Source organism: Hemibagrus wyckioides, linkage group LG11, assembly GCF_019097595.1.
Source record: "Hemibagrus wyckioides isolate EC202008001 linkage group LG11, SWU_Hwy_1.0, whole genome shotgun sequence".
NCBI lineage: Eukaryota > Metazoa > Chordata > Actinopteri > Siluriformes > Bagridae > Hemibagrus > Hemibagrus wyckioides.
Window position 1 is genome coordinate 29943944 of NC_080720.1, and position 13710 is coordinate 29957653.

Here is a 13710-nt window from a genome sequence, read left to right on the forward strand (position 1 = left end):
CTTTCGTTCTTTCATTCTTCAGTGAAAATAAAACAGAAAGCACAAACTCGCAGGTTTCTGCTCTGCTGCAGGTTTTGTCTTTCCTTCACTGCAAGACTAACATAAATAAACCCCATATTAATCCCACACTGGTGTACTGGTACACGCTCATTCATGGACTCCGCCCCCCATTCACAAGGAGATTTTTTTCATGCTTGTACCTTTAGTGGTGTTATATAGAATTCTTTTTTCTTTAGTGTTAATTTCACAGCTAGTCACTTCCGGAAACTTCTCTGTACGTGTCCTGTTGAAGCCAGTGTGTCTCGCTCCCAGAGTCTGGTCTTGTCCAGCGTGTCAGAATCAGGACCTTCTGGGGGTGTGGCCTATCCCGAATGCCACCGTCTGTTGTAACGGTAGTCAAGCGGTGTAACCGGACGTCACTCCGTCTTCCCGTTTCGGAAGGAAATGCGTTAAAAAACGGAATATAATCGCAGCCAGGTTTTTTTCCCTGACATGCTCGTCACCCTCGGTGGTTAATGTAACACAAACTTACAGTGTAGCGTTACTGCTGATGTTGACTCTGTCTGCAGTGTAACATTATAAGCTCGTTAATATTCAAGTGCATTTGAGTGATAAATATTTTAAGTCATTTAGAAGTCAAATGCGGGGTTTTTTTTGTTGCTAATATGTATAGACAGTTAGTATTGTGAGTGTGTGTGTGTGTGTGTGTTCGTTCTCAGATCCTAAGGAAATTTAGTGCAAGCCTCTGCTTATGTATGACTCACAGTCTCTGTTCTGTGTCTTTTTGCTGCTCTTCATCGTTCTCCCTCCCCCACTCTCTCACTCTCACTCTCTCTCTCTCACTCTCTCTCTCTCTCTCTCCCTCCCCTCCACCCCCCCTTTTTGGTCTGGTTTTCCTCCAAGACATTCCACGTCTCAAATCTCTCCATCCCTTTTCTCTTCTCCTCCCGTTTTGCAAACACATGGCGAGCAGATGTGTCCTGTTGCTGCCTTGTCTCTCGTCTCGTCTCACCCCGCTGACATGGATATGCATTCTCCTATCCTCTATTAATGTTTATGAGGTCGGGGTTTCAGCTGGTACCGCTATTAAATTTCACATCACAATAACCGCTCAAGCGTCCGTCATGGTTTTGCGTACCATGTGGTGTATTGTGTAGAAAGTAAATAAACGTGTTTCAGTTTTTTTTCTCTCGTTCTGTAGCCATTACTTTATAAATTAAAGAGTGCTCACGCAGTGCAGGAAATACGGTCCGAGTAAAACTTGGAAGCCATTCAAATGCCTATGTAAATAAAATGGGAGTACGGTTATACCGAATGCAAATGACGACATTGATTTAAGATTGTATTCCGCGCAAAAAATTGTGAATTTGAAATTCGAATGCAGGAACTTCATGCCATAGACTTCCATTACTAGATCACTGGAATTTCTGATCTTCAGCTGTCTCGTTTTTGTAATCTGAGATTCTTCCTAGGACGAAACTGGAACCTTGCATGGGTTTGTACAGCTGTAGCCCTTTCTGCTGAAAATGTGGTGGCGTCTTGAGGCTTTTCTAGTCGCTGTTGTGTGTGTGAAAATCCCAGTGCTCAGACCAGTCCATCTGGCATCACTGTAGCTCCTGACCTCATCTACAAGACTTTGTGATTCTGTAATCTGATTGGCTGGGACACGGGTGTTCCTATTAAAGTGGGCAGTGTGTATGTGTAATTTTTAAATTTTTTTTGCTGCGCTGTTGCTTTAAGCATCCGTATGCTGTGCCTCTCTCTGTCCCTCTCGCTCTCTCTGGACAGCACTGTGGGTGTCATGCGCAGTTCTCTGTGTTCCCCCAGGGGATGCATGCAGAGGGACATCGGTTCCAGCCGAGAGAGAGAGCACAAGAGGAAAAACGCACGAGAACAGCTGTTTATAATACAGGATGGAGTGATAGAAACCATGCGGCGGAGGAAAAAGTGACGCCATTTTTATTTTATTTATTTATTTTTTTTGCCTCATAGCTCCTCCTCGCTATTTTAATTGGCTTATGCAACGAAAAAGGGACAGGCTGCAATCTCTGCCATGCTTTTCCTCACTCACTGCCGAGAGCGGCTGCTCCAGAAAAACTGCAGCGTAAATATCTCTCTGCGCTTTTCTCTTTTCAAAGCCGCCTAACCTGTGCAAATCTAAAAAATCAGCTGCAGTCATCTATCCATCTGGAACCAATTTAAGATTTCACTTATCTCGGCGAAAGTACAAAGGTGATATTTCTTGTGAATGAAGCAGCCCTGATTTAGTTTCAGAGCGATGTAAAAGCCACATTCGATTATCTACAGCAAACATTAACCTGATCTTTTGCTCGCTAATAGGTAACTGTTAAACACAATGCGGTGTATTGTTTCTCAGGCGAACACACAAAAACACAAAAATGCTGTTCGGCTCTTGCAGCCATTTCCGTCGAAAAATTGGATTTATTTTGTTTCGAAGCAGTTTTTATACATTCAGAACACTATACATGACGACTTATGAGCAAATTCTCAGCACATTTTACAAAATGTTACAGTAAACAGTTGAATATAACAACTCATTCATGGCAGTCTGTGGTATGTGCTCCTCACTATAGACTCCATATTTCTTATTAATGGTTAGCTAGATACCTCGTAGCTGTCCACGTTTCGAAAGCCTCTTCAGTTTCACCATTTTGAAGAAACTCGAACCTTTAAAAACATCTTTCACATGTCATACAACTCAGATGCTGTCTTATGGGACATGTGGAAGTTCCTCAAGATATTAATTTTTTCAGACAATGTTCTAGGAGGAGGAGCAACTAAGATTCTTCCAATATATAGCGATCAAACGTCTAGCTTGATCTAGACAGAGGTCTATCAGTTTCTTTTGTCCGTTTGTTTCAAGACAAATTATTGATTCCACTTAAAATTAAGTCTGGGCGATTTATTACAATAGAATAATTATCCGAAGCTTTTCCGCTCACCACTGTTGTAAAGAGTGATTGTTTAAACGTTATGCAATTTATTGTTAGAAATGATAGCACAATAAACATTTTTAACATACTGAAAACTTGCTAGATATCCTGTTAAATATATAACAACAGGTATGCCACAAGATATCTCAGATGTCCACATCTCGAAACAGGGTATTGTTTTATAATTTGCATTAAAATAATTGATCTGAAACTTACAAATCATCTGCAGAGAATTTTGTAAAATTGTAAAATCAATTTTTACAATTTTATTTTTGAATAATAAAATATATTATATAAGAGATTTATTTACTATTTAAAAATGTATTATTTATAACAAATTTTTGTTTTTATTTTAACACAGAGAGCTGTTTTGCTGGTACTTTGTGAGAAACCCCAATATATTGTGATACTTTTCATAATATACTCGTCTTGTTTTGACCCCCCCCCTTTTATTTTATTAAATTGTTAGCTACTTGAATAATGTGATTCGTAAAGTAAGCTGGTAGCTGTAAGCTTCCATTACTCACCCCAAAGAAGCAATGAACCATTCAGACACCAGCTGTGTCTCACTCCATCGACTACTATTGAGGCAAATGGAAAATTTGTAGAAATTTTCCTTTTATCGAGTTCTAAATGCTCACACGGTGTTTTAGGGAAACCTCTGATTTGAGATCATGGCTATTATCTCGCTAACTGCGGAAGCTTTAGAGATCGAGAGCGTCAGTGTGTTTGATATCTTAAAAAAAATCGTTTAATGTTACAGTTCGACTTGAAGACCAGGTGAAGAGAACAAAATAACGTTATCACTCATCTTTGCGATACTCAACCTTTCACTGTAGTGTGTGTGTATGCGTTAAAATATTTCAGGTTGCTCTGAAAGTAATTCTGTGCATTTAGTTACAAAACGGGAAGATTTAAGTAGAAAATGTGGGAGAAATACTCAATACAAAAATCGATTTTAACCATTAAGATCAAATAAAAAAATACTAAAATGAAAAAAATAAAATGGTCAAATAAATAGGGTAATAATTAAATAAAACAATAATATAACAATAAATAAAATAATAAATAAATAATAAACAAATAAATCGAATAAAATAAGTAGTACAATAAAATAATATAATAAAATAAATAATTAAAAAATTTAATAAAATATATAGTTAAACAATATAATAAGATAAATAATAAACAAATAAAATATATAGTAAAATAAATATATAATATAATAAAATTACTAATAAACAAAAAAATCAAATAATAAAATAGATAGTAAAATAAATACATAATATAAATAATGAATAAATAAATAAAATGATAAGATAAAATTAATAAAATAATTTGTTACTTGTGCAACATAAAGTTACTGCGGAACAGTTAGAGAAATCTGTCATTACATCATTGCAGTTGGCTGAACTCTGCAATCTGTTTTGGTGTGACACTTCACCTTTTGCCCTCTCTCTCTCTCTCTCTCTCGTTCACTTTGTAGCATCCTCTTGTTTTAATGCCTAAACAATAGCTCCACTGGAGTGAGGGAATGCAGCAAAGCTTCCACAGTTTAGTGTCTAGGGCAGCAATAATCTGATTAGAGCCCATTATAGGACAATTAACCACATAAGGCCTGTACACACACACACACACACACACACACAGAACAGTGTGTGTTTGAGACTTTTTAAGCCCTGATTGTACAGGGTCCAGTTTCTGAAGACATTTTGTTTTTAAGGTCATTTCAAAGCTGAGAGAGCTTCTTAAAGCACCGGCTCTTTAATGACGTCTGTTCTGAACTTGTGCGAAATGGGTTTTTTGGAAGGGAGCCGCTCTCTCATGGCCGCGTTCCCGATCTCTTCAGGCTGAGAGCTCGGTCAGAAGGTGTTGATTCATTTCCTATCACATGATATTCCAGTTTTCTATCAATGCACTGGATGGCTTTTCTGTACTAAGTGACAGCAAGTGTGTTGAGAAGATCGTTGTGTATTTTGAAGCTGTTCATGAGTCACGTGTACGAGGCCGATTTTGCGTAGCTGTGGCAGCTCTCAGTGATTCAGCTGAAATACTTCCTGATGATTAAGCCTAAATGGGGGGAGCTTCCTGCTCTGACACCCACTCTGACACACAGAAGGGTGTGTTTGTGGTGGTGTGGTGGTGTGGATGGGGGGGTTGGGAAAAGAAGGAGGTCAGGACGATGGAGCAGGGGGAAGTGTTTGATTCAGGCGTCTTTAAGAGAGGAGAAGCAGTATGGGTGGCGTTAGCAGAGATTAAAATGTTTATTATGGAAAGAAAGATGAGAGTGTGAGTCTCTCTCTTTCTCTCTCTCTCACTCTGTGTGTGTGTGTTGTTGCCCCCCCCCCGTCTCTCTGTCTCTCTCTCTCTCTCTCTCTCTCTCACTCTCTCTGGTGTTGTCCCCCCTCTGTCTTTCTCCGTCTCTGTCTGTCTGTCTGTCTGTCTGTCTCTCTCTCTGTCTGTCTCACTGTCTCTGGTGTGACCCCCCCCCTTTGTTGCCTCCCCCTCCTTTCTGGTGTTGACACCCCCCCAATCTCACTCACTCTGGTAACACCCCCCCCCCATTTGTTGCCTCCCCTCCTCTCTGGTGTTGCGCCCCCCCCATGTGTCTGTCTCATTCTCTCTGGTGTAACCCCCCTCTGCCTCTCTGTCTGTCTCTCTCTCTGTCTGTCTCACTGTCTCTGGTGTGACCCCCCCCCCTTTGTTGCCTCCCCCTCCTTTCTGGTGTTGACACCCCCCAATCTCACTCACTATGGTAACACCCCCCCCCCATTTGTTGCCTCCCCTCCTCTCTGGTGTTGCCCCCCCCATGTGTCTGTCTCACTCTCTCTGGTGTAACCCCCCTCTGCCTCTCTGTCTGTCTGTCTCTCAGCCTGTCTTTCTGTCTGTCTGTCTGTCTTTCTGGTGTCACCCAGTCTCTCTTTGTCTGTCTGTCTCTCAGTCTGGTGTCACCCCCTCTTTCTGTCTTTCTTGCTCTCTCTCTGTCTGTCTGTCTCTTTCTCTGGTGTTGCCCCCTTCAGTCTGTCTCTGTCTCTCTGGTGTCATCCCCCTCTGTCTGTCTGTCTGTCTGTCTGTCTCTCTCTCTCTGAGCGTGTGTAAGATGACTCGTTCTTTTCCTCTGGAATAAACTGATTACTTTCTCAGGCTGTGAGCGCTCGATATTGTATTGGAACAATTGACATAATTTTTTTGGAAAGGATCTAATGAGTCTCCGAACAGAAAGCCGTAATTACACAACCAAATGCACTCACTAATTCCGCTCATCTAGTAAATGCATGAAATTGAGTCGTCGCCTTCGTCACCCCCCGCAGTAATTGTCTACACGTCCAAAACGGGTGACATTTAAAGGTTTTTGAAGAACTCGTAGATGATTTGTGAGCTCTTAGATTGTGTGTATCGTAGCTTTCAGCAGTTATGCAAAGAGATTTTTTTTTTTTTTAAGACTGCGAGGGTAGAGAATTCACTTAATTTTATTAACGCAGCTTTAAGTAAAATTCTATTGTGTCACTATAATGTGTTTTTTTTCCATGTTTTTTCTCTCTTAGAACAATGATCCACTCACCATGGGCTTCCACGGATACCCCTCAGCCAGCCAGGTAAGACACGGCGCCCTTAAGTCATTAAGCTGAATGTAAGTTTGAGGGGGCGGAGCTTATCCGTGCTCATTTGTACAGATTTAAAAAAAAAAATATCTTAGAAGTAAGCATATGTCTGTCTGTGTGTAAACTGCGCCACCTGTTAGCCAAAAGTGCTAAAAGCTGCACGTTCCTTCAGAGGAACTCGCTCTCTGTGTGTGTGTGTGTGTGTGTGTGTGAAGACAGATCCAGCTGTTTGTGTTAAACACTCCAGACTCCTACAGTCTCACAACTGCTAACCATGCTGTTTAACAATATCAAATATTTTTCAAAGCTAATTTTTAAGAAGATGAAATAAACGCGGGTAACAAAGACGAGAACTCTTCCAGCTAGTCTGCTGCACTGACACGAACTTTATCCCCCCCCCCCCAAATTGCCCACTCTATAAATCACAGCGTGTCTGAAAGTGCCGCAGCATGTTTAGAGGCAGAGCCATTCCAGAACAGAAGTGTTGTGATTTGACGGAATTACACACTTTTCAGTTTCTAAGAGGATAAACTAGCAGCTGGAAGGTTATTGGTTGCCGGCTTTTCTCCGAAGCGCTTGTTCTAACTTGCAGTAGCGTGCAAAATGTCAGCTTCGTTAGAACAGGGCTCGAACGCCGTCGACGTGTGTCCTCTTAGAATTGTGTGTGTGTGTAAGAGGGGTGTATAATTATATCCAAAATACTTACTCTGGGAACATTTTGGGCTTGAAACTGTGCGTTGAGTAAATTAATGCAAATATTCGTTCATTGTGTGTGTACAGTGTATAAATATACATGAAATACTTCATTTGGGAACATTCATTGTGCTTGGAACTATGTGATGAATAAATCAATGCAATCGGTTTCATTTCATCGTAGCTGTCTGTGTGTACAGTGCTTTTAAAGCCTTTTGAGCGGAAAACCAGTTGATAATCAAAATATATACCTGCATTAGTTAGTGTGTGTGCAGCCAAATACGTCATACAGCACAGATACAAGGCAACAGCTTTATACATATAAATGGGACGTCTCTGAATTCTGAGCTGCTTTTCTGCTTGATACGGTGGTAGAGTTATTTGAGTTAGTATAGACTTCCTGTCCCATCCGACCACTCTAGCTATCCTGACACTCAGATCTCTCTGATGCTCCTGAGATGTTCTGTACTTGTTAGAACCATTCTCTGTAAACGCCATACAGAGGTTTTTGCATAAAAATTCCACACCAATCCAGCAGCTATACTACCGTCCGAGTCACTGACACTGATCAGTATCCTAATTGTGTTGCTGTCACATGATTGGATGATCAGGTCATTGCCTGAATCTGCACGAGTACTAGTGTTCCTATTAAAATGGCCAGCGAGGGTATACATTGTACATGATCTCTTTTTTTGGCCCACCTTTTTGTTCTACGATTGATGTCCAGATTACTTGAAAATCTATCTTGGGATACAACTACTTTGGATTGCACGAGCAGCCTGAAATCTCTACGGTTTTGCAGTTTTGAATTTTTTGAAATTTTTTCAATCGGAAATTAAAAATAAAAAATGAATTAAAAATATATAGTGTATATTTTCCTTTCTTTTCATGCTAACTTGCAGAAATTTATACTTTTAAGTTAAATTAAGGAAAATATATTTATGTACATAAATATGCTTATAAAAAATGACACAAATCCTTAAAAAATAATTTTTGTTTGTAAAATACAAAAAATATATAATAATTAAATAATTTAAAATACTGTAATATTTTAGAATGTAAAATATTTTGTTTAAAATAGAGGCAGTTTTATTTATTTATATATTAATTTATATTTTTTACATTGTTTTTCCTCTTACCCCTGTAATCCATATCCTGTTGCACATACTGATAGTGTGTGTGTGTTTATGTTTTGGCCTTGTAACATATGCCACTTTTAGCATTTACGCTGGTTTTCTGCAGTATTTGAGCGAATTATCAGATTGTTTAGTTGCTGTAGTTAATCCTTATATCATCCCGGGTTTATCCTCCTTTCTCTCTCTCTGTAATCCCTCCATCCCTGTCTTTATCCATTTATCACCATCTGTTTAACTCTGAGGCCGGGTCTTTGCGCCCTGTTCATCCGGCTGCTCTCGGGTATTAGAACAACAAGAGAAATACAGAAGCGTCTGAAAGCACCACTCGGACTGTTAGAGCCGCGATATTTCAATCTTAAATTCATCCAAGAGCCGTGGCTTTGTGCTGTTCCATTAACGGAAATGCACAGCACTGACCGCCGTCCCACAATTCCATTAGCCAGCGAGAGAGGACTGTGGATATTGTCAACAAAGACCCGGCAGGATTATTGTACTACGCCGGCTCAGAGGATGAGATGAGCGAAGCACACTTTCTGTCCATTTTTTTTTCTCATCTAGCTCCCAGAGGTGCAAACAGCCCCAATTTACTCACCTACATGAAGAGAGGAGGAACAGTAGGAGGGAGAAGAGAGTTGGGGAGGGGAAAAAAAAGTTTGCAGGTGTGACACAGGGCAGTGGGAGGAGGTGGATGAGAGAGAGAGAGGGAGGGAGCAAGCGAACAAGCAAATGGTATCTAGGCAAGGGGAGGAGAGAAGGAAAAAACAAGCAGGAAGAGAGAGAGGGAGAGAGAGAGAGAGAGATGAGCAGGCAAGGACGCCACACCGCAAACGACAGTGAGCAAGAGAGCGTGACGGAGAGCGATCTGGAGCTGCACAGGAGAGTGAGGTGGGGAGGGGGCGCTAGGCGGAAACACTGAGAGGAGGGGACCGACCGAGCGAGGGAGATTTTGAATGTGCGGGACACGGAGACAGCAGGGCAGCGAGAGAGCCGAGAAGAAGTGACAAGGTCCTGGTCCGAATACGATGATGGGACTGTATTACCATTCCGTGTTGCCGGTAAGTAGACCGCCAGCTAGTTTTCCTGTAAACACGTCAGCTCTCGCGTTTCGTCGCCTCAATTGTGAACTCGAAGTTTGGTGAAATGCTAACACTTGCATTTTAAAGCTTGCAACATAACATCATGTTAAAGGTAAAAAAACAAAAATGTGTCAGCATGCGCAGGTCTGAGTGTGCGCGTTAGGGCCACGTTGACAGGCAGGCCTAGACTCTTCCGAATGGCTCACGGTGAAGAAGGAGGGAGGAAAGCAGGGGGGGAAGGGGGAGGAGAGGGTAGAGAAAGAAACTGCTTTGTTGTCCTCCCCTCCAGCTGTCCCCCATAACTCACCCCTGGCTTTTGAGTGAAGGGGGCAGGTGCCTGGAAACAGTTGTTCCACCAACACTATGCCTCCTGTCTATCTGTCTGTATATTTATCTATCCCTGTCACACACACACACACACACACACACACACACCCCAATATAGCCATGATCTTCCTTCTAGTTGGATTGCACTTTACCCTGTTTACAGTGTGGCTGCACATTGCACACTGTATCTCTGTCTCATACCTCGCAATCCTGTTCCCTTTACAGTTTTGACCTCTTTTTCCCTCCCTCCCTCCCTCCTTCTCTTCCCTCCCTCCTTCTCTTCCCCTCAGGCTCAAGCAGCTGTTATCTCTCTGTTTTCCTTTAAAAGCTACGGACAAGTGGGGGGGAGAAAGGTGTGTGTGTGTGGGGGGGTTATGTTAGTACGGCCACGACGCACCAGGATTGATTTTTAAAACTGACCACCCCTTGTGTCCAAAAAAGGAGAACCTATAGGCAGACCTAATGCAGGTTAAATATAGATTCCTGAAGCAGAAGAGAGAACTGTTCGATCCCATCTGGTTGGGAAGATGGAGGGATAAGACTTTTCCCTTATCAAGTTATAGCGGCGTAATGCAACGCATAGACGCGGAGAAGGAAGCTTCGGAGCGCCGGCGGCACAAAAGGAAAGATTATACGGCTTCTCATGCACCAGGGCAAGAAAGTGTTATGAGAGAAGTGGAAGGTTGTTGAAATATTTGCAGAGCCCCACCCGAGCGTGTGCCCTGAGGGGAGGGAGAGACACCTACCTGCCATTTATGGCTTCTGCACACACGCACATGTATTTTTATATATATACATACACATATATATATATATATATATATATATATATATATATATATATATATATATATATATATATATATATAATATACACACACACACACACACACAAACACACACACATTCTCACTCCTTGGAAAGCGAGAATCACACAAGGCTTAAAAAGACAAGTCTGTCTTACGTAATAGCTCAACAGGGATCCGCACTTTAGACGTCTAATCATATAGCAACATGTCTGTATATAATCCACGAGCACAGGTCATACACGGGTCGTCCGGCTCATTCGGAACCAGTTTACCCTTCAGGGATTCGTTATGCAAATGATGATAAAGTCTGATCACTCAGAGTTGTCCAGGAAACAATCTGTGACACAATGTAACCACGTGTCGGACACGTGTAAATATCTCCAGCCAGATTTGACAAGCAAAGCACCTAAGAAGCGAGGCGTGTGCTCCGTGAATACATCCGTGATGTTTATGCTTTCAACAAGTGAAAGATCCAGGTTGTTTTTCCAGAAATAACAAGCAAACCGCCAAGGCTAAGAAGAGTTTGTTAGCATGATGTAATGTAGCTAACACACGGCCTGGTTAAGTTCACTAGTACAAGCTTTACACATGTTCGTTCAACCCCAGCTTCCGTTCCTCAGCGCAGGTGACTCACACTTCACGCTAAGCGCAAGGATGCGCTGTAAACGTGTTACCTGTCCTGCCGTTAGCACGTTCTACGTTTTAGCACAGACGGTGTTGCCGATTAGAAATAAACCTGCTGTCAAACTTCACAAAACAACCTTCAACATATCTTTTTCCCCTTGCATACCACCTGTTCTCACAGCTTATAACACTAGCATGATGAATCTGTCCCTCCACGACTGCAAAATGCGTTTTTTTTTAATTAGAAATTTCATTTTCTCATCATTCCATGAGAGCTGTTCTCACGTTCAACACACGTGAATCAAAGAGAGCTCTGCCTGAATGCTCTGCCTGTGTTTCTGCAGTGGCGTCCCATGACCTGTCTCAACCCAAACCTGAAAAATGTGTGGAGTTGCACGTTTCTCTGAATATGGTAGATTTTTCATTTCCGTGATCAAAAAATCTTGAAATTCTGAAACGTGAATCTGTAGGAAAGACTTTCTCAATAATATGTAAAGAAGTAGGGTGTTTAAAAGATTATCTGTGGTGGTTAGTTGAGAAATTTGACCACCAGGTCATCATCACTAGTGCTAACGCATTTATAATAGACAAGCTCATATGGAAATAATATTAATACAGAGAGCGATCTGTGGTCACATCCCGGTGTATCTCTGCGCCTAAGCATCAGGCGTTTGGGTTTATCCTCGTCCTGGTCCTCAGTTTCTGTATCCGCACAGTCAACGGTAAAGTCTGGTGATGACATGCAATGATATATAACAGCGTGATTCATCCAGATTCTTGTCCAGCTGTTACACAACAACAGGAAATGACTTCACATTAGCTCGTCATATCAGAGTTCAGAGCAGGATTAAGGTTTAGGATATTTGTTCAGAGCTGACTGTTCTATTAATGGTTACCTGATCTGGAGGGAGGAGAGAGGAGGGAGATTAAAGTGGGGGGTGAAAAAACCCAGCCTTTTTGGGCTGTAAAAAAAATAAAATAAATTGCACTAGTATGAACTCGTCCCACACGAGTTAGGTGTGTGGGTGACTTGTTAGTTTTCATTGATTAAAATCTAAAGGTAGAGTGAAGTTCATTTACAAAAAAAAAAATAAACCGTCCACTCTCGTGTCAGTCATCTCAAGCCCCAAACTAGATCAACTCGTTTCTCGGTCATCTGCAGTGTGTAGAAGGCGGAGTGTGTGTCAGGACTTAAGCAAACATGCAGCACACTGCATACAGAGTGTGTGTGTGTCTGTGTTTATGTGCCCAAACACCTACTCACATCTGCACCTACTTTTGAAGCCTGTGGCCAACATCCAAGAAATCTCAGCAGAGATTTACTGATTTGTCTCAAAAGCATGCAGACTCGCAACGTGATTGGTCAGAATCCGCAGAAAGAACCAGACCCTATAAGGACAGGCACTGACTAGCCGCTAGCTAATCGCCCGGCTGCGCCGGTTTGACGGACACTCAGGACAGCAGGACGCACACCAGAGGTCCCATCTGGGCTTTTTCAGAGCGTGAAACAAGGAGCCGAGGACGAGGAAGAAGAGCGGGGCGATTAACGCCGCACTCACTGGACACGCCGAGGTGTTTCCGCACCTCAGAACCGTTCTGTTACATCTTCATCTTAGCATTTCACGCTCCACTCAGCTGGATGATTTCAGTGTGAGCATAAAGAGAACGATATTTGTGATGTCATGAGTTTGTTTTCAAATTGTTTAAATAAAATGTCACGTGAGCAGCGATTTGTGAGGTCCAGGCACTCTTCATATCTAGGTCATCCAGAATCCATGTCTTGCCAAGAACAATCAAGAGACCATAGATGAACATGTTCTTCAAGTGTTGTGATGAAATATCAGTGCTGATTGTGCGCTTGCCGAAAAGCTTGCTGAAAGCTGATCGGGTGATGGTAGCCACGGTTTTGAAGTAAGCCAGTGGTGATTGATATTCAGTTCCAGATCAGCAGAATGATGCAGCGCACCAGATTTCAGCTGAGTTTAAGAAAGAGACGCAGTTGTTTAACTTGAGGCTTTTGAAATACTCGTTTCTGATTGATCAGAAGGTGATGTTTAACAGTATGGCTCCAAAAAGTAGTGCAGCTATAAGATTCTTCTACACTATATTGCCAAATGTTTTGGGACATCTGCATTTACATGCACATGAATGTAATATGGAGTTTGGCCTGTTCTTTGTAGCTTCAACTCTTCTGGGAAGGCTTTCCACAAGGTTTAGGAGTGTGTTTATGGGAATTTTTGACCATTCCTCTGGAAGCGCATTTGTGAGGTCAGGCACTGATGTCGTATGAGAAGGTCTGGCTCGCAGTCTCCGCTCTAATTCATCCCAAAGGTGTTCTCTGGGGTTGTGTGCAGGCCAGTCTAGTTCCTCCACACCAAACTCGCTCATCCATGTCTTTATGGACCTTGCTTTGTGCACTGGTGTGCAGTCATGTTGGAACAGGAAGGGGTCATCCCCAAACTGTTCCCACAAAGTTGGGAGCATGAAAT

The 13710-nt window shown here is 42.0% G+C and overlaps 1 protein-coding gene across 8 annotated transcripts in view; it reads left to right on the forward strand.

Moving 5' to 3' along the window:
- rbfox2 (RNA binding fox-1 homolog 2) overlaps window positions 1–13710 on the forward strand; it is a 56589-nt gene that overhangs the window by 10250 nt on the left and 32629 nt on the right. For 7 of the 8 annotated variants that reach the window (XR_009206039.1, XR_009206038.1, XM_058402602.1 and 4 more), the window contains exon 2: window positions 6500–6550. Coding sequence is in view for 6 of the 8 variants with exons in the window: in XM_058402602.1 (XP_058258585.1) it covers window positions 6500–6550 (51 nt within the window). In the remaining 2 variants the exon portion in view is untranslated. Of the gene's footprint in view, window positions 1–6499; window positions 6551–9182; window positions 9441–13710 lie in introns of those variants that run through there. The other variant, XM_058402606.1, reaches the window with a different exon arrangement.